The sequence below is a fragment of the Microtus oregoni genome, unplaced genomic scaffold, assembly GCF_018167655.1.
Source record: "Microtus oregoni isolate MIOR12 unplaced genomic scaffold, Mior012 000043F_ref0000047, whole genome shotgun sequence".
Classification (NCBI taxonomy): domain Eukaryota; kingdom Metazoa; phylum Chordata; class Mammalia; order Rodentia; family Cricetidae; genus Microtus; species Microtus oregoni.
This window is the reverse complement of record NW_024543210.1, coordinates 10,256,889-10,276,975: the sequence shown is the minus strand read 5'-3', so window position 1 is coordinate 10,276,975 and position 20,087 is coordinate 10,256,889. Positions and strand designations below refer to the sequence as shown.

General features: G+C 43.0%; 1 protein-coding gene across 1 annotated transcript; it reads left to right on the top strand.

Annotated features, from left to right (window-relative positions):
* The first annotated feature begins 6,223 nt into the window (after positions 1–6,223).
* Positions 6,224–7,263, top strand: LOC121434422 (39S ribosomal protein L15, mitochondrial). Its single transcript, XM_041633356.1, has one exon. It carries the CDS (start codon positions 6,260–6,262, stop codon positions 7,145–7,147), a length of 888 nt encoding a protein of 295 aa, XP_041489290.1. The 5' UTR covers positions 6,224–6,259; the 3' UTR covers positions 7,148–7,263.
* Positions 7,264–20,087: the final 12,824 nt, after the last annotated feature.

Sequence of the window (20,087 nt, the reverse complement as noted above, 5' to 3'; positions counted from 1 at the left end):
ATAAATATCCAACATCACTCTGCATGGCATGCCTATCCATGTCTCTGTCTCTTGTCTGCTTGCCATGTGTCTCCCTGCCTGGGACCAGCCACCACTCAGGTTTGGGCAGCTGTCTCTATCTGGGACTGGCTGCTCTCAGGGACTGTTGCCTGCCTGTCACATGGCCCGCTACCACTGCTTGGAGACCTATAGCATTTTTGCTGCCTACTGCTGCCGGGGATCCTGCAGCATTTTTAATTTTTTCACTACACTGGGTCTCTCGTCTCAAGTGCTCAAATTAAAAGCATGCACCACCACCATTCTTTCTCAGTGATTTCCTATTACTATGAATCTGTCAAAGGATTAAACCATTGATTAGATTGGAGCCTTCAATATCCAATTCCTTCATGAAACCCCATCAATTGGCTACTAAGCCCCTAAGACATGAGGCTATTGAGGGGGGACATTTCATATTCAAACTGTAAATACCTTTTTCAGAAAAGTTATTTATGTATTTATGTATATGTGCCATGATGTGGAGGTCAGAGAGCAACTTCCAGGACTCGGTTTTCTTCTCCTATCATGTGGGTCCTGAAGTTGCACTCGGTTGTCAGGATTGGCAGCAAGTGCCTCTAGTCACTGAGCCTCTCACTAGCCTGCCAACCTTTGAGGTTTAGTTTACTGTGTAGTTATGTGTGACTGAACAGCACCTTTCAACTCTAAGCCTCATTTTTCTTGTCTCTTTAATAGGGACTTAGAATTACTTTTTTGAAGGGATTTAATTAACTTGGTGAACAAAGGAAAAATAGTTTTTAGCATAGTGCTTGAAAGTAAATAAATATAGGTTCTTGTTAGATATGTTTGCTATTGTTCATTTCATACATACTGTATTCCTATGAATACTAAGGGCAACACACCAACACATAGGTGGACCTAAAGATCTGAGAAAATTTGCATTTGGTTACTCTAGTATTTTATTTCTATGTCAACATTTTTATTGGTAGCCAGGTATGGTGGTACACAACTGCAATCCTAGCACTGAGGAGGCTGAGACAGGAGGATCATAAACTTGAAGCCAGCCTGGGCTACAAAGTTGCCCCAATCTCCCCAATCTCCAAACAAAAAGAACAATTTTGTGATTTTGTTAAGGTTTTCCAAAGAAAACACCCAATAAAGTATGTGTGTTCACACAGGCACATGTGTGTATGTGTGTGATTATTTGTTTGTACATAGAAACTGGTTTAACAATTTGCTGTGTGTAGTTATGGAAGCTAGTAAATTCAAAATTTGCAGGTAGTGTAGGCTGAATGTAGGGTAAAAGGGTCAGCCAAAGAAACCCACCCTGGCTCTGAAGCCAGAGCCAGTGAAAGAAACACATCCTGTTTCTGAGACCCAAGCCAGTGAAAGAACTTTAGCCCAGAACCCAGAACCAAAGAAACATGCCCTGACTCTGAAACCAGTGCTAAAGAAACACACTTTGTCCCTAGAATCAGAGTCAGTGAAAGAAATATGCCATCGCCCCCAAACTAGAGCCAAAAAGCTTAAAAAGACCAGTGAAAGAAAATAATTTTGGCTCTGAGATCAGCCATCTCTGCCCCTGACCAACTAAACTAGCCAATCCCTGAGCAGGGAAAGACTAACCAATCCCTCTTCTCTCTGGGAAAACCCCACCCCTAAGAAGCTCTATTTAAGTCCTGTGCCTGTTCAGTTAGTGCTGCTCTTCCTCACCGGGAAGACTTCTTACGGAAAGACTTTAGGGGCATTTATTAGGTTTTGTTTGTGTTGAACATAGGGCCTTGTACATGCTAAGCAAGAATTTTGCTCCATTCCAAACTTCAGCCTCTTTTTGTTTTGTTTTGATTTTTAGGACATATTTCTCTATGTAGCCCTGGCTGTCCTGAAACTCACTATGGAGACAAGGCTGTCCTGGAACTCAGAGATTTGCCTGCCTCTGTCTCCCAAGTGCTGGAATGGCACTAAAGACATGCACCAGTATGCCCAGCCTCAGTCTTTTTAAAAAGCCATTGGATCCAGTTCGAGGTCAGTCTTGTCTATTAAGAGCTAGTTCTCAAACAGGCTTCAAAGTTACAGAGAAACCCTATCTCACAAAACAAAAACAAACAAACAAACCTTTGGATCATGTGATGAAGTCAGCCAAATGTGTTTTTCAGAAAGTTTGTTGATTTAAATAGTAACCCTTCCAGTTCTCACACAGACATTTAGAATAGTGCTTTGCTGAATAGCTAGGTATCAGTTTATCCAAGTTGACGTAAAATGAACCACCACAGTCAGGTGGTCACTCCTTTAATCCCAGCACTCAGAGAGGCAGAGGCAGGTAGATTGTAGGCAGAGACTGCTATTCATTTCCTGGCCTCCCAGACTTGGGTAATCACATAGAAACTATATTAATTACAACACTGTTTTGGCCTATTAGCTCAGGTTTCTTATTAACTAAATCTTCCATCTTAAATTAACCCATTTCTATTAATCTGTGTATCATCACAGGGCTGTGGCCTACCTATAAGGTTCCAGGGCATCTGTCTCCTTCTGTAGCTACATGACATCTCTCTGACTCCACCTACTCTCTCTCTCTCTCTCTGTTCTAATTTCCCACATGGCTTTACTCTGCTAAGCCCTTGGCCCAAACAGCTTTATTCATCAACCAATAAAAGTAACACATGTACAGAAGGACCTCCCACAACAGTGGGTCTCTGTGAGTTCAAGGCCAGCGTGGTCTACAGAGTGAGTTCCAGGACAGCCAGAGATACACAGAGAAACACTGTCTCAAAAACCAAAAATAAACAAATAAATAAAAACTTAACCATCATAGTTGGGTAAAATAAATTATGTGTTAATTGAAACCTTACCTATTTGCTAAGATCTACCATCACTGTTCACTTGTGGGAAAACTGCTTTTAGGCAATTTAGAAATAAAGTAACCTGTAACGGTTATATTGATCAAGTATTTTACCCTGATAGCCTTTATCAATGAAAGAAAATGGAAATAGTTTTAGGAATCATGAATTCAGGCTTTTAGGCAAAGACTTGGTAGTCATATGTAGTGTATTTAGTTTATAAGTTGCTGAGTATACATATATAAAATATTTTGAGACAGGGTTTCTCAGTAGGATTATAATTGTTGTAAGTATTACAACTCAGATGAAAAGGTATCCTGGCTTGTTGGTGAAGCCAAATGTATTTTTTGATCTTCTGTTGTGAGTTTCTTTGCCAATACAATAAGTCAAATCCAGACAAATTAATAAAACCAGGTTTAATAAATAAAACAAAACAACTCTCAAGTTACTCTCAGGAAAGGCAGGAGAGAGATCATGTGGCAGGTCTAGGGTCCAGGTCTTAAATACCCCATACACGTGGTCCTGAAGGAGAGAGAGAGAGAGAGAGAGAGAGAGAGAGAGAGAGAGAGAGGTGGAGCTTCCACCTAAACATCCCAGACACCTAGGTTACATGCGCGCCGGTTCACTTCCTGTGGGCATGGCACTATGTGGAGAGGGGCCAGTTGTGAACTGAAGGGCCCATGCTCAGCGGGAGGTGTGGGTGAAGAAACAATCGGTTAGCTGCCATCCTGGAGACCTCAGGAATCTGTTTCTTGAGGAGGTGGAGAAGGCAGGTCGCTAGGAGAAAAAATAGATAACTAACATTGGTCCTAGGAACAGGGTTAGCCATGAGAAAAAGAGATGCGCCCTGGTTGTATAGAAGAGGGCAGGGCGAATGAGCCAGAGACAAGACCAGACAGATATGCCACTCATTGGGACGTTTTGAGCCTGAAGTGGTACCAGCATTGATGTCCCAGGAGCTTTGAGGGATGGCATGCCAAATTGGAGGATGTGCTCAGGGGTACCTGAGCCATCACCAAGGAATACCACAAAGTCACACCGCACACCAAACCTCACATAAGAGATTTATTGGGAGGGAAAAAGGCCAGGAGGGTGGCTGCCTCTGCTTGAGTAAGAAACAACAGCAACAGAACAGAGGGCTTATAACACAGAGTTTCTTGGGAAGGGAGTGGAACTGTTCAGGGTGGAGATTGGTGGGAGTTCATGTCCAGAGATTAGACTTTTTGCTCTGTTGGGTGGGGGCAGGGTCCAGCTGTTAGGGCAGTTAGAGTGTTCTGTGGGTGGAACCTGGCTGTTAGAGGTCCTCGGGGGAGGGGCCAGGTCACTGTGGCTCAAGGGGCTTACAATGGTGCTCTTGTACTATGTTAGGGATCTTAGACTGATCTTGAACTCACAACTCCCCTTTCTTAGCCTCCTGAGTGCTGGGATTCTAGGTCTGTACCATCATGCCTTGAGAAATTATTTTCCCTATAGAAAAAAATGTTGATTTGTGTGTGTTGTCTTCACAGACAGGCTCTGTGGCGGTTGAGTGAGTTGTCCCCCCCACGATTTGGGGCTTTTGAATACTTTGTTGTTTCTTTTGAGACAGGATCTCACTATATAACCCTGGGTGTCCTAGAACTACGTAGGCCAGGCTGCTCTAGAACTCACAGAGATTTGCCTGCCTCTATCTCCAAAGTGCTGGGATTAAAGTTGAGCACCACCATGCTAGTTATTGGATTTTTGACAAAGATGTCAAAAACATTAAAAAGGCTTCTTTAATAAATGGTGCTGGAAAAACTGGGCATTTATCAATAAAGGCCTGAAGCTAGGTCTGTATCTCTCATTCTGTACAAAAAGCAACCTGGATATATACTGAAGACTAAATTTGGCCTGTTGAGAATGGGTGACTAAATAAAACACCTTTACTCTAAGACCTAAAACCTTGAAATTGTTAGAAGAAAATGAAGAAATGCTTCAAGATCTAGGCATAGACAATGAGCTTGTGAGTGAGACTGCAAGAGCTCAATAAAGGATAGCATGGGTGACAAACGGACTTGAATTAAAACTATGCATAGAAAAACCAATCTATATAACAGAAGAAAATCTTTGCTAACGGCGTCTGATGAGATTCATTCTCAGAATATATAAAGAGCTGAAAAAAAATCCCCCAAAGAAAAGTCAGTAAATGTGGAAAGTGGCTAGAACAGACACCTTTCAAATAAAGTACAAATGACCCAGTGAAGACACGAACAGAAAAAAAAATGCTCAACAGGTAAAGCTCTTGCTTCGCAAGCCCGAGGATCCGATCTTGAGTCAAATGCAAATGATTACAGGATGCAGCGCCTGTAATCCCAGTCCTCCTATGGCAAGTCCCTAGCAGCACTCACACACATACAAAACACATACAAAAACATGCACATACACATGCATACCACACACATGAAAATGAGAAAAAAAAAAGAGATGAACTGAGAATTTGAGCTAACTGACACATAATGATAACAGTCAGAGAGCAAATTAGCTACAAGAACAAGCGGCGAATTTCTTTGAGAACACATAGGAAAGATCAAGGAGTTAGAAACGGTGAGGAAAATAAGGCACATGGGATACAGATTTAGCAATTCAGTATCTTAAAAAAAAAAAAAGGTTATGTAAGAAGAGGGCATTAGATTCCTTGGAGCAGGAATTCCAGGCAGCTGTGAGTCACTAGGCATGGGTTATGGGAGCTCAACTCTGGTCCCCTGGGAGGACTAAAAGCTGGCTTAACCCCTGAGCCATCTCTCTAGCCCTGTTTTGTTTGTTTAGAGACAGGATCTTGCTATGCATCCTAGGCTGGCCTCCTTCCACCAACTCTTGTCTCGGACTCCTGAATGTGGGGAGTACAGTCATGTGCCACCATGTCCAGTTAGGAATTTGGTGTTATCTAATACAAGTTCCACATGGAATCAAGAAAATGGGGCAGAATGTGGGCACCAGTAGCACTAACAAACCATATTCAGCTGCCCACCCCAAACAGGCAAAGAGAGCTGGGCCATGGGCCTGAGTGCAGGAGAGCAGGTTCTTTCCTTGCCAGCCGCCACAGGAAGGAGAGCTGGCCCTGGTAGTCCTGGTGGGTGCGGGAGAGTGGGCAGGCTGACCAGCTCAGCTACCATCCGGGCCCAGATTCAGACCTTTGAATGGGCCAGCTCCAACTGGAGTGTCCTGTAGAACCAAAGCTGTGGGATCTCCATGACACGGGAAAACAATAGGACATCCCAGAGGAGTCCTGGTAAGGGTCCAGTATTGACAGTGGTGCAGAAGCCAGAGGCCTTAAACTACACCAATGATTCATTCAGTTTACTTTTCTGAGTAAAGACGTTTGGGCAGGACAGGGGCGGGGTGGGGCCGTAAAGCCACGCCGAGCCACGCTGCCTCCCGGGGCGCCCTTGGGAAGAGCGTGGGTCATGGCTGGCGGGGCACGGGGCTGCGGGGCCAGCCTGGACCTGCTCCGGTCCCTGCCGCGAGTGAGCCTGGCCAACCTGAAGCCCAACCCCGACTCCAGAAAACGGGAAAGACGTCCAAGAGACCGGAGGAGAGGGAGGAAATGTGGCAGAGGCCACAAAGGAGAAAGGCAGAGAGGAACTCGACCCCGGCTGGGTTTCGAGGGAGGGCAGACTCCATTTTACATCCGGATCCCAAAATACGGATTTAATGAAGGACATAGTTTCAGGCATCAGTATCAGCCTTTGAGTCTCAGGAGACTGCAGTATCTCATTGATTTAGGGCGAGTTGATCCAACTCAGCCTATCGACTTAACCCAGCTTGTCAACGGCAGAGGCGTGACCATCCAGCCGCTTAAGAGGGATTATGGGGTCCAGCTGGTTGAAGAGGGTGCTGATACTTTTCAAGCAAAAGTGAATATTGAGGTGCAGTTGGCTTCAGAATTAGCCATTGCTGCAATTGAAAAAAATGGCGGTGTCGTTACTACAGCCTTCTATGACCCAAGAAGTCTGGAAATTCTGTGCAAGCCTGTTCCGTTCTTTCTGCGGGGACAGCCCATTCCAAAGCGAATGCTCCCTCCTGAGGCCCTGGTGCCGTATTACACGGATGCGAAGAACCGGGGGTACCTGGCCGACCCTGCCAAGTTTCCTGAAGCAAGACTTGAACTCGCCATGAAGTATGGCTACGTTCTTCCTGATATCACGAAAGATGAACTCTTCAGAATGCTCAGCGCTCGGAAGGATCCAAGGCAAATTTTCTTTGGCCTTGCTCCTGGTTGGGTGGTGAATATGGCAGATAAGAAAGTTCTGAAGCCTACAGATGAGAATCTCCTCAAGTATTACAGCTCCTGAACTCTCTTCCAGCAAAGCAGACGTGATGAGAACCAGACAGACTGAGAAGAGGCTCTTATGGGTCTCAAATCCTCGGGGTTGTTAGTAGCTGTTGGTGTGGTCAGATCCGAAACTAAATCACAGGCAGCAGAAGCTGCACAGAACTGATCCTTTATGGGTGTATGTCTCAAAATTCAAAAGGTGACGGTCCTTAGAAAAAGGTCATTAAAAAAATTAACTTAAAATAAAAAAAAAAAGACGTTTGGGCAAAAGTGTACACTGTGTGACACACCAAGATGCACTACAGCTTCCATCTTCATCTTCCGTGGCGAGATTTTCTTTTCTTTCTTTCTTTCTTTTTTTCTTTCTTTCTTTTGTTTTTCAAGACAGGGTTTCTCTGTGGCTTTGGAGCCTGTCCTGGAACTAGCTCTTGTAGATTAGGCTGGCCTTGAACTCACAGAGATCCGCCTGCCTCTGCCTCCTGAGTGCTGGGATTAAAGGCATGCGCCACCACCACCCAGATGAGATTTTCTTTTTTTAATCTTTATTTTTTATCTTTTGTTTTCTTTTTTGGGGTCAGGTTGCAAGGGCAGAGGGCAGATATGGAGGTTCAGGGAGATGAGTGGGATTGAGGATGCATGATGTGAAATTCACAAGAAATTAAGTAAACCAGGCACCCGTGAACTATAGGCTGACAATGGCAAAAGATCCAAAAACTCATCAGCCCTCTTAAGGAAGCTGCTGGCTGATGATTTTTGTGGCATGTCCCTTACTGCCCCTGGGATCTAGATGTGGTCAGGGTTCTACTGCAGACACAGCCACCAAGTTGCCTAGACAGTCTCTTATGTACGCTGGTACCATGGACTATTTCTGGAAGACAGAAAAGGCGTTATAGGGCTGGGATATGGCTGCAGCTATCATCAGGCAGTCACCCCGTTAGGCTTTGGGGTTACTCAGATTACCACCACCTGCAGTAGCCTTTCCCCATCCTCACAGCTCCTGAGAAAGAAATGGCAAGCCCCCTACCAAGAGCTTTTCTGTGAATCTGTAATCCTCTAAGAGCACCCCAGGTACCCAGACTCCAGACCAGATGCTAGTCAGATCTTGCCCATCTGCACCTCTCTCAACCTCCACTCTCATATTTGATTCTGTGATCATTGCTGCTCCAGGGACAGATGGACACCCTACAGAGAGCCTGTCTCTGAATCTGTAGCCCTCTAACAGACTCTCCAGGTGCCTGGCTTCCAGGAGAATGGCAGGCACCTGAGTTTTCGCTTTCCCAAAGAAAATTTATAGGCCCTAAGCTCCCAGACTTTGACCCTCATCCTTGTTCCTTCTTCCCCTTCTCCCACGCCCAGGAATTAGAGGCAGCCTGACTAATAGCAGGCCATCATGGACTAATTACCAGCCACGTGGCAAAAAGCCTCCTCCTTTTTCTGATACCTAGAAGAAACCCACACTCTGTTATGTGGGCCTGAGCCCTCACAGCCCCTGCCATTCTGTCTTTCCATGGCATTAATACATTTTTACTAAGTCTAGTATCCCAAAGGACAATTCCTTTCAGTGCCCCCAGCCCCCCCCCCCCCCCCCCCAGCATGAAAGCCCTGAACCTTTCAGCCTCCACATTCACTATGTGTGTCTTTGGATTTGGTTTGGAGAAGAAACCACAACAGAAATCCCCAGAGGACTTGCTAACTTATCCCACCTCTTTATAGCCGGGATATGATCTGCTGTGTTCACCAGAGGAATCATGTCCCCTAGAAAACAGGTCAAGTGCTTTACATAGACCTACTTCCTTCGCTTTGACATAGTCATGAAGTTCCTGAATTGGCTCACCCCAGCTTTTTAGATTGGGTAGGAGAACGCTGGGGAGTCAACTGTTGTTGACAAGAAGCAGGTTGTCCTAAAGGGCAAGGAGAGAAGGATGATGGGATCAGAGCTCTGCCTGACATGATGAGACTCTTGCCTCAGTGACAGCTTGTACCCAAAGTAATTTGGTGTGCCCTTTGAAACTTAAGTTCATTCTTTTTTTTTGTTTTTTAAGTTCATTCTTGTCAGATAGGAGCTCTTGACAGAATTTGGAAATGGAATAAGTAGCTTCTAGACTAGATACCCCTTGTAGTCAGATTGCTACCCGCGATTGACTGTTGGCCATACTACACCCAGAATCATCCTTGCTAAGAAGGTAAATTTAGCCTCTCGCTGGAGGCATTTGCACATTTTCCACCAGCTGACCAGGAGCTGAAATATTCAGTCTTTAGCCCAGAAAACCCGGCTAATTACCAATGTGCCTCCTAATTGTGGGCTGCAAGAGTTAATCCAAAATGTATCACATATCAAATTCTCAAACACAAAGGTTTTGCGAAGATGATTGGCGATTAGATAATTATGTCAACTTGACTGGGTAACGGATTCTCAGATGTTTGTTTTAGATGTTATTTCTGGGTGCGTCTGGGGGTATTTTGGGAAATGATTAGCATTTGAATTGGTGGACCAAGTAAAACAGATGGCTCTTAGCAGTGTGGGTGGACATTACCCAATCTCTTCAGGGCTTGACTGAAACAAAAAAGGTGTAGGGAGGTTGAATTCACCGAGGACCTGAGGTGGGATTCCTAGCAGTCACATTAAAAGCTGGGCACAGTGGTTCATGCTGATAATCCCCATTTTCGGAAGGAGCATGAGGATGGAGGTCGACTATTGAATGCTCAACCAGACTGAGCTGCATCTGTGAGTTCCGGTGGGAGACTCTGTCTCAATTAGGTGGAGCATGACTGAGGAATGTACCTGCTGCTGCCATCGGGTTTTCATGTACATGTGTACACATGTGTTCTTGTGTCCCTCACAAACACACACATACCATCCCCCACTCAAGATACAGGTAAAAAAAACTATTTAGATAAAAAATTGTTGTAAAAACTTACGTACAGGTTTTTGAGTAGATGTACATTTTAATTTTTCCAGACCCAGGAATCAAAATTGGCTTTTCAATATGTCTCTTTTTTTTAAAAAAAAAATAGGCTGTTTCACCAGCAAAATTATATTGAAACGCTTGTCATTCATGCAATGACAGAGTTGGGAAGCTGCATGAGTGTGACTCACAAGCCTATCAGATTTCCTATTTGGTCCTTTAACAGAAAGTTTTGTTGATGTTGACTCTAGGTGATGGAGGAAGGTCATTGGCTAATAAAGGAACTGCCTTGGCCCATTTTATTGGTTGAAAGATAGGTGGGAGGAGTAGGCAGAACAGGATGCTGGGAGGAAGAGGAAGTGAGGTCAGTCTTGACCGCTCGGCTCTGCCCCGCTCCCGGGATGAAGCTCCGACCCAGGATGGACTAGGCTAGAATCTCCCTGGTAAGCGCACCTTGGGGTGCTACACACAGATGATTAGAAATGGGCTAAATTAATATGTGAGAATTAGCCTAGAAGAGAATGGGCCAAGCAGTGCTTAAAAGAATACAGTCTCCGTGTAATTATTTCGGGGCATAAGCTAGCCGGGCAGGCAGCTGGGGTGTTGGGGACACAGCCCCGCCGCCCCTTATTACTACATCTAGGAGTTTGAGGTCCCTGGAGAGTTAACATAGATGAACCTTCCCAAATGCATCCCCAGAATGGCATTTCCATTTTGTTTGCTATCAGCAATGCATGGATGTTTCATTTGTACTTTATCCTGGTGTTATCTTCCCTCATTCATCAGTGTAGTGGGTATTCCTTCTAAAAATGTGAGAACTGGCATATTCAACTCTCTGAACACACTTTCTCAACTTTCACACTTAGAATTCAAGAAAAAGAATTTGTATTTTACCTTACTAATGTTATTATAGTAAATATTTTCAAAATGAAAGCACACTTAAGGTCCAAAATTAAAAAAAATGAGATAACCTGGGCATGGTGGTATATGCTTCTAGTTACTTAGGAAGCTGAGACTAGAGTTTGTTGAGCCCAGGAATTTGAGGCCAACCTGAGCAAGACCCCATTCCTTTAAACACACAGCAACCAACAGAAAGAGAAGAATAAGATAAACTCTAATGAGTCAAAGACACATCAAGTTTTAGGTCAATTCTCAGGAACAAAATGTAAAGCAATTACTTGAAAAATTGTCTATGATATCTTTTGTGGTAAATTGTATTGGGATTTTTAGAATTAAAACAGAATTGTTGTGCCAACAATAATAACACACACATGCGCATGTGCATATGCATATGTTTTTCAAGATAAAGTTTCTCTGTGTAGCCTTGGCTATTCTGGAACTCACTCTGTAGCCCAGGCTGACCTCAAACTCACAGAGACTGAGTGCTGGAGCCGGAGGCCTGCACTACCACAGGCTGGCTATATTTTAATAATAATAATGCCAGGAGGCTAGGAGGGAAGTTATCTATTGTGACTTCTGCAGCCTGCATTGTCTCCCTGACTGTGCCCCCTACTTATTTCAGAGTCAGTCCTCTATCTCTTTTCAAGGATGACTATCACAAACCAGGCAGAAACTCATTCATTTTTTTACTTATTAGACAAGCATGTTTCCAGTACTTCATATGGCAGATTACAGATACACACAATCTTCGACAGCTCTCTCATTGAGGTGGGCTTATGTCTCCTTGTGTCTGTGTAGACTTTTCTATTTGTGTAACTATGATCAGTTTATATGGCAAAAGTGGTATAAACCTGTTGCCTTCTTGGCATAAACCTTAGGAGACTGGTAGCTTCAGCTTGCTATGTTTTTGATCATCCTAGAAACTCTGAGAAGCCCAACTATCTGGATGCCATTCTGGAGGTACTATTTATATGCATACTATCCCCAGTCTTCCATGCCAAGGTGCCAGACATGTTAATAATGCCATCTTGGGCCCTCCAGGCCATCCATCTGCTGGCTGAGTGATCAGGTGACATTGGTAGATGCCATACTGAGCAGAAAATCATCCAGCTGAGTAAGTTCTGCCCAAATTCTTGACCAATACAATTGTGAGCTATGGGAAAAATGTTTAAGTCTGTAGGTTTTTGGTGACAGTTATTGACCATTATCTGACAGTCGATAACCTGAGGGCAGGAGAAGAGCTATGAGGTAGATAGATTTGGGGTAAGAAAAGAACTAAGTAATGTATACTTAAGTTTTTAAATGTATATTTAATGTGTCGTATCTGGTGTATAAGTTTTTTTCCGCTTGTCTTTTCTTCGTCTTAAGAAAACCCATATTGCTCTCGAATATGTGCCCGAGTAGCATAGTCCTGGTATTTGGAAGATTCTCATAATTCAAATTGCATATCTACATGTCTATATGTCCATATACCTGCAACTTATAAATATACATACATGCATGCTGCATGTGCTGTGTAGACATATATGGTCAAAATATATTTTTAGATAAAATTGACAAGGTTTGTTAGCGCAAGGAGTTCAAGTAGCATGCAAGAGAAGAGCTCCACTGTGCTCCACCCAATGGTGCAGACAGCAAGGTGAAAACAGCGATTGACTTTTATACTGAATTACCAGACAGGGTGATTTTGCAAAATGTGCCTAGCGCTCCGCCGGTGGACTTCCGTGTTTGTATTGTTTGCTATACAGGGGACATTATTTCCAGGGAGCACAACTCGAGATCTTCCAAATCCACATCTCAGGACACTTTTGAATCCTAGAGCAGGAACTGTTGGAGCTTCTAGTAGTAGACAGGTTTTTTGGGTAAAGGGACAGTCCCATTTTTCTTCTCGTCAAATGTATACTATTTCATGGTGCTCACTTAGTATTGTTTGTGGAGTACCCTCCAACATGAAAGAAACACAAGAAAAGCTCCATTCATTTTTGCCTATGCCCAGAGCAATATTAGCTACATGGAACTTTCAAGGGACCAGAGAGAGAGTCCCTGCCACTTGGCATGTAGTTACTGGTTAACAACAATAAAATATATATTTTAATTTTTAAACAGTTTAAATAATTGAAAAATACCTGTAGTAATAACCAGGTGTCCATATTTAACTCTTTTTTTTTTTGAGACAGGGTTTCTCTGTGGCTTTGGAGCCTGTCCTGGAACTAGCTCTTGTAGATCAGGTTGGCCTCGAACTCACAGAGATCCACCTGCCTTTGCCTTCCGAGCGCCACCACCACCCTGCCAGATTTAACATTTTTTAAGTCATTGGAAATAACTAAAAATTCATCTGATTAGTTTCTGCAGCTGATTCTATGCCTGCTCATTGCTATGCTTATGCCTGAAACTTGTCCCTAGGTGTCTTTGTCTTCTGTGCCAATTCTTGCCTGCAGAGACATCATAGCCCTTTGTAGGCTCATCCTTTGAGGAAAGGTTGAGACAAACTTCTTCAGAGACTTGCATTGACTTCCTGTTGAGAATTGGTGCTATTATTCTCTTCAGGTGATTATAGGAATCTTTCTATCGAGAAAGAGAAAATTGTCAGTTTTAACCTTGGGGAAACTTTTTTCTTGGAATTAGCCAACATGCAATGAGTGGCTGTCACTGCTTTGTTAGAGGTGACCACATAGGCTAGCCATGACATAGGTGTAGTTACCAGTCTCCTTTTAAACGTAGTGTGTCTGCAGTGCTGTCATTAGAGTGGAAAACTGAAATGAAAGTAGGATGTGGAAACATGGGGATGTACTGGCAGGCATAAAAGTCATGTCATAAACATATGTATGTATGTATGTATGTATGTATGTATCTACCTGTCTATCACCTGCCTGTCTACCTACCTACCTACCTACCTACCTTCCTACCTACCTACCTGTCTACCTGCCTATCTATCATCCATCTATTCATCTATCTATCTATCTATCTATCTATCCATCCATCCACTTATCTCCTAGCCACAGTTACCAGGGTCAGAGAGTTCTGATGGGGAACCTCCTATAGCCAATGGCCTTTGAGAGGTTAGACCAGGTGGGGCATGGCTTTGGGTACCAAAAAGCCATGGTCCTGCTCACTTGGCACCTTTTCTTCCTGTGTGCCACACCTCGATGTTGGATCCCATTCCTATTTCCTTGTTGTGATCCATGAGTTTCCCTTTTAATAAAGAAAAACCTTAGTATTCCCTAGATGGAGCTAGTGTGGGATTATTTGATTTTGCGTTCCCCCCATCTGACATGTTCCACTTTTGTAGATTCTTGATCTCATTGCTAACAGAATTTAAGAAATGATGCAGAAAGGAACTACTAGACAATTTGCTGAAATTAGCGAGAGAAAACAAACAACTCAGGAAAGCTGGAGATCTCAGCAGGTTCTTGGAAAAGGAGAATGAAAGAGGCCAAAGAGAGAAAGTTACCCTTTAATAAAGTCCAGACAACAATATACAGTTTGGAGGACAAGATAGGCACTTGATAAAATAAAGAGCTGGGAGCCCACAACATTTGTTCCTTGTGATTTTTATTGAAGGGTACAAGATTGTCCTCCTAAGGTGATCTGAACCTTGGACACAGAAGCAAAGCTCCACACCTGTGCACCCAAGGAGAAGGAAATATTAAACCTTAATATAACATTTCCTAACACTGCAGACAGCTAAGAGTTGATCTGTGTGGTGTAGGAGGAAGGAATGCTAGCTAACTGGATTTATTGTTGTCAGTCTGCCTTTTAGTTTTGTGGTGGTGATACCAAAGATTTTGGAGTCCAAGCTGGGGCTCTGATAGCCCTAATAGACTCAGCCACCTGTCCTTAGCACACAGACTCCAGATGCCAGTGATAGTATAGAGTACCAAAATGAGGCAGGGGACAAAGAAGTCCAGTGGCCCCTGAATCCATCTTTGAGGTACTGACATGAAGTTTACATTTACATAAAGGGCAACTAAGCACCCCTAGCCAAGTTGTAGCCCTGCCCATCCTTGTCAGAGCTGTGTGAAATCTGCTCCTGGGAGTTATGTTCCCCCTCTGGATGGCACTGGGGCTTCCACTGTCCCCTTTCCCCAGCAGATTTCTGGAAAAATTCCAGTTCTTTGGGGTCCAGTTTTCTAATAGATCCAAAGAGTCTCTCCTTCTGTCTTCATTCCTGCCAGGACTTTTAGGTAGCCAGGCAAGAACAATTAACAGAATTTATTGCCTTCAGCTTACCTTTTAGGTTTGGGCCAGGAAAGAAGAGCTAACTGTATTTACTGCCACTCACTTACCCTTTAGCTCTGTGGCCAGTTTAAAGTCCTTGCCACTGGTTCACCTTTACCCCGGCAGTTAATTATAAGTAGTTCATGGTCTTTATCACTGGCTTGGAAGGCTAGTGGGGGTTTATTATGAATAGCAATGGAAGGCCTGTGCTTGAATACAAGTGAGAAGCAGTTTGGAGATATTTGTTATCATGCTTGAAATCTGCCTTTTTAGTCTATAAAGATTTCCCATCTACCATGGAATTGCTGACCATTGATCGTGCTATTTGTCTCAGAGGAAGCTGATATAGTCACATATTCATATGCCTGAGTGGGTGCCTTGGAAGGACATGACTGTTTTGTTCCCCCTTTCCCTCTCTAGTAGCCCTGATTACTATATCCCTCATCATAGAAGCTACTGCAGCCAGAGGTACAGGGGAAAGCACACTTATATACTTCAAATCCTATGACTCTTTCTATAACTTGGATATAGTTGATTGGAACTGGAATTGTCAAATACAACCAAAGGTAAACCAGAACAGTTAATGTGTACTCATTTTTTCTTCTCTTAGAAGTATGAATTTAGATACGTGGTAGTGCAAAATGCCAGAGTTGGTGGTAAGATTCAAAAGTCAGAATGAATCAGCAAGCTGGAGAGATTACAAGTGACCAAATTAAAAGCCAGTCTTAGAGAAGACACGATGGGCAAACAGATAAGCCCAGAATGGGAGGAGCAGAGGAATTCATGTCATGTGTAGAGTGGAAGTGTGGGCACTCATGAATGGGCATGGGTACTCATGAATGGGCATGGGTACTCATGAATGGGCATGGGTACTTGATGTGGGAGTGATTTCTTATTAATAAAGAAACTGCCTAGACCCATTTGATAGGCCAACCCTTAGGTAGGCGGAGTAAACAGAACGGAATGCTGGGAGAAAGAAGCTGAGTCAGGGAGTCGCCATGATTCTCCCACTCCAGACAGATGCAGGTTAAGATCATTCCTGGTAAGCCAGCTCTTGGGCTACACAGATTAATAGAAATGGGTTAGATCAATATGTAAAAGCTAGCCAATAAGAAACTGAAACTAATGGGTCAGGCAGTATTTAAAAGAATACAGTTTCCGTGTAATTATTTCGGGTAAAGCTAGCTGGGTGGCGGGACACAGGGACACAGCCCGCTGCTCCGTATTTCAACAGAGTGGCGCCCGACGTGATGGACTAAATCCACTTAAAAACCTGAGAAGGCTTAAAAATAAGGGAGAGAGACTTTAACACAGATTTTTGCTGTTTGTTGGTGGCGTGCTGTAGAGAGATTTCCTGATTCGGCAACAGCAGCAGAAAAAAAAGCTGCGTCATTTTAAAGTGCGGCTTCTTGGGACTGTGCCGCCACTGCAAACTCTGACTTTAAAGCATTTCAATGGATTTTATGGGACTGGATGTTTGTGTTCCCGCTTGGGATCGGAAGGAGAGTGCTCTCAGCGCTCCCCGCCTGCACCTGGGCAGATGGCAGAATCAGGCTTAGGCAGGCGAAAGAGCATGGTGGAAGAGACGTGTTTTCAGACTGCGCAGTGCTCTGCGTGTCAGATTTGGTTGTAACTTGGATAAAAAGAGTTTCTGTGCTGCATGCTCAGTCTCAAAATTAAACTGCTGAGTGCGGCTCCAATGAGGACTTGCTGTGTGCCTGGAACTGTGCACAGCTCAGGGGCACCAAATGGATCTGAGGCAGGAGCGGCTGCTCCTTGCTGAACTGTGCTGGTTGGCAGGAACTACCGTAATTACCATAATAACAGCACAGTTAAGGTTTAGACTGGGCAGGACACAGGTGGTACCGTATTACCTGTACATGGTGCAACTTAAGTTTTTAAGAAGTGTTTAACATTTTAAGAAATGCTCCTGGATAGTAAAAAAAAAAATGTTACAGATTCACAATAAAACAGATTCAGACACAAAAGACCACACTGTTGGATGAATGTACGTAGGCTTGAGAGAGAGAAGATAAAGAATATAGAGAATAAAATTAATGGTTTAAAAAAAAAAGGTAAAGTCTTTAAAGAGACAGAGTACAGATAGTTAAGAGATTAAAAGAAATAAAGAAAAATAAGCCACGTAAAAATGGAAAATTCACAGAGAGTCTGGATTATGTACATTGTGTTTTCTTTAAAATTTTTGACTGTGAAGGAGCTAAGTACAGAGAGACATTTCATTCTATGGGCTGCCAAGTGGAACCAAAACAGATATCATGAGGGTATGACTTCAGAATTTGGGTCTAAGGATATGATACTTTGGAAAGGGTCTTCTTTTGTTTTCACAGAGGACCAGACCCTGTGGATTTCTTCTATCCCAATTTGGTATGATAGACCACGACCTCCCGAAAAGTTGCTGTGAACATCTTCACAAAATTACTTCACTCAACTGCCAACTGAGATGAACCTGACACACAGGTTACACCCTAAACGATCTGATTAACAGCGCCCCCATTCAGCAGGAAGCAGTTTGGAGAGAAAAAACTGCGCCCATGTTCCCAAAATATTGTTTATAAATGTTCTTTTACATTTAAAGGGGGAAATGATATAGGTATGAATAATTTGCATTGGTATGGATTTAAAGGTCAATTTTGTTATATGTATATGTATTTCTGATCTTGATTAAGGTATTGTGATTGTGTAGTTCATTTAAAAATGTAATGTATAATTAAGAAATATAGGTTAATGGTAAATCATCAATAATAGTCAAGCTTGTAGTCATGTTAGTTAGATTTTCTAGATATATAGAGATACATTTCAGTTAGATAGACATTCTTCATATCTTTCAAAGACTGCAAAATATGGCATTTAATGTTTTAATAACTTAGGACTTTTCATGACAATGAGACATATCTGCTCCTGGTGGCACCAATCTACTTCGAGAGGAAGATGGGCATCAAAGAGGATCCTTATGGAGTTTGATAGCCATTTGGGCAAGAAACTGCTCTTGCCTGGACTGTTGCATAAAATGGACACAGAGAACCCGCAGAGAGAGGACTGCTGAACTTGCCTAAGGTCTTTTGGGGTTCATGACCCATGAAAGAGTCTGCGAGACATTATGCAGGACACAACAGATAGTGACTGAACTGACTTTGAATTTTCCTGCTTCATGGAAATGTCTGCTGGATACTATGGGCCTGAAGGCTGAAGATGGATGCCCCAACCATACAAAAGAACTTTGGGTGACTGTCCAGGCAGCAAGATGTCTCTGTCATTTCTAGAGTTTTCTTATTTCTTGTTTACTTAGGTAGTATTATATCCTTCTGGAGTCTTTGATGGAATTGAAGAATGAATAGATAGTTATAGTTTTCCTTAGTTATGATAAAAGATAAAATAGATATAAATATTGTAACTGTAATTCTTGCTTGATAACTGTTTTGCTATATGTAATTTTACTATGTTAAAGTTAAAGCCTTTCTTTTTTGTTTAAACAGAAAAAGGGGAAATGATGTGGGAGTGATTTCTTATTAATAAAGAAACTGCCTAGACCCATTTGATAGGCCAACCCTTAGGTAGGCGGAGTAAACAGAACGGAATGCTGGGAGAAAGAAGCTGAGTCAGGGAGTCGCCATGATTCTCCCACTCCAGACAGATGCAGGTTAAGATCATTCCTGGTAAGCCAGCTCTTGGGCTACACAGATTAATAGAAATGGGTTAGATCAATATGTAAAAGCTAGCCAATAAGAAACTGAAACTAATGGGTCAGGCAGTATTTAAAAGAATACAGTTTCCGTGTAATTATTTCGGGTAAAGCTAGCTGGGTGGTGGGACACAGGGACACAGCCCGCTGCTCCGTATTTCAACAGGTACTCATGAATGGGCATGGGTACTCATGAATGGCCACTGCTGTGAGCAATCTCTTCTTTACATCTAGAACTGCTTCCAGCCTACACCTCATATGGGGTTCCCCTCTTTATGCTTTATTGTCATTGTCTAATAAAGAAGCTGCTTTGGGCCTATGGCAGCGTAGAATAGAGCAAGATAGAAAAATCTGAACAAGGATGTAAAGAGAGAATAGGCGGAGTCAAAGAGAAGCCATGTAGCCAAAGAAGAAAGACGCTTGCTGGTAGGCTATGACCTCATGATGATGCCCAGATTAATAGAGATGGGTTAATTTAAGATAAAAGAGCTAGCTAGCAATATGCCTAAGTGGTTGACCAAGCAGTGTTTTAATTAATACAGTTTCTGTGTGATTATTTTGGATCTGGGTGGCTGAAACAAGCAAGCAGCCTCCATCTACAGATTGATGCACCAATGTGAGCCAGCTACATTCACATAAAACCTGAGAGTTTTGGAAAAGAATTCTATACACAAAAGAACAGAGCTAAGCATGGCTTTTTGATAGCAACATCTTTTCTGGTGGGCTGTGTTTGCTAGAAGCAAGCAGAGATGCGATTCTTTTAAAAGAAGACTTCCTGACTCAGTAGTAGCAGCAAAAACTGCATGGCTCCTTTAAGAAGCCTTTCTGGTTCATGCTAGTTTCAGGAACAGCTCTGGCTCTTTCAGGAGGCCGAGTATTTGAATGGGGTTTGTTCTATAGGTTAATTGGTGACAAAGTAGACCCACTGCATCCCTGGAGCTGGGGCAGAGAGAATGGCTCACAGAACTTGTGGTAAACAGATCTCTGCTCTGTTGAACTGGGTGGAGCCAAAAGGCAAAGTAGCCTTAGTCCTAGCCATGATGTTTATCATTCTAAGAAATGGTTCTGTTCAGAAAAAAAATTATAGATACACAATAAAGACAAATTCAGATGAAAAAGACCTCTAAATGGGTCACAGTGTTGGATAAATGTACATTGGCGAGAGAGAGAGAGAGAGAGAGAGAGAGAGAGAGAGAGAAGAATATAGAAAAAATAAAACAAAGTATTTAAAGAGA

What these genes read in the sequence shown, in the direction of transcription:
- LOC121434422 (XM_041633356.1), top strand. Translation starts at nt 6,260, where the DNA reads ATGGCTGGCGGGGCACGGGGCTGCGGGGCCAGCCTGGACCTGCTCCGG.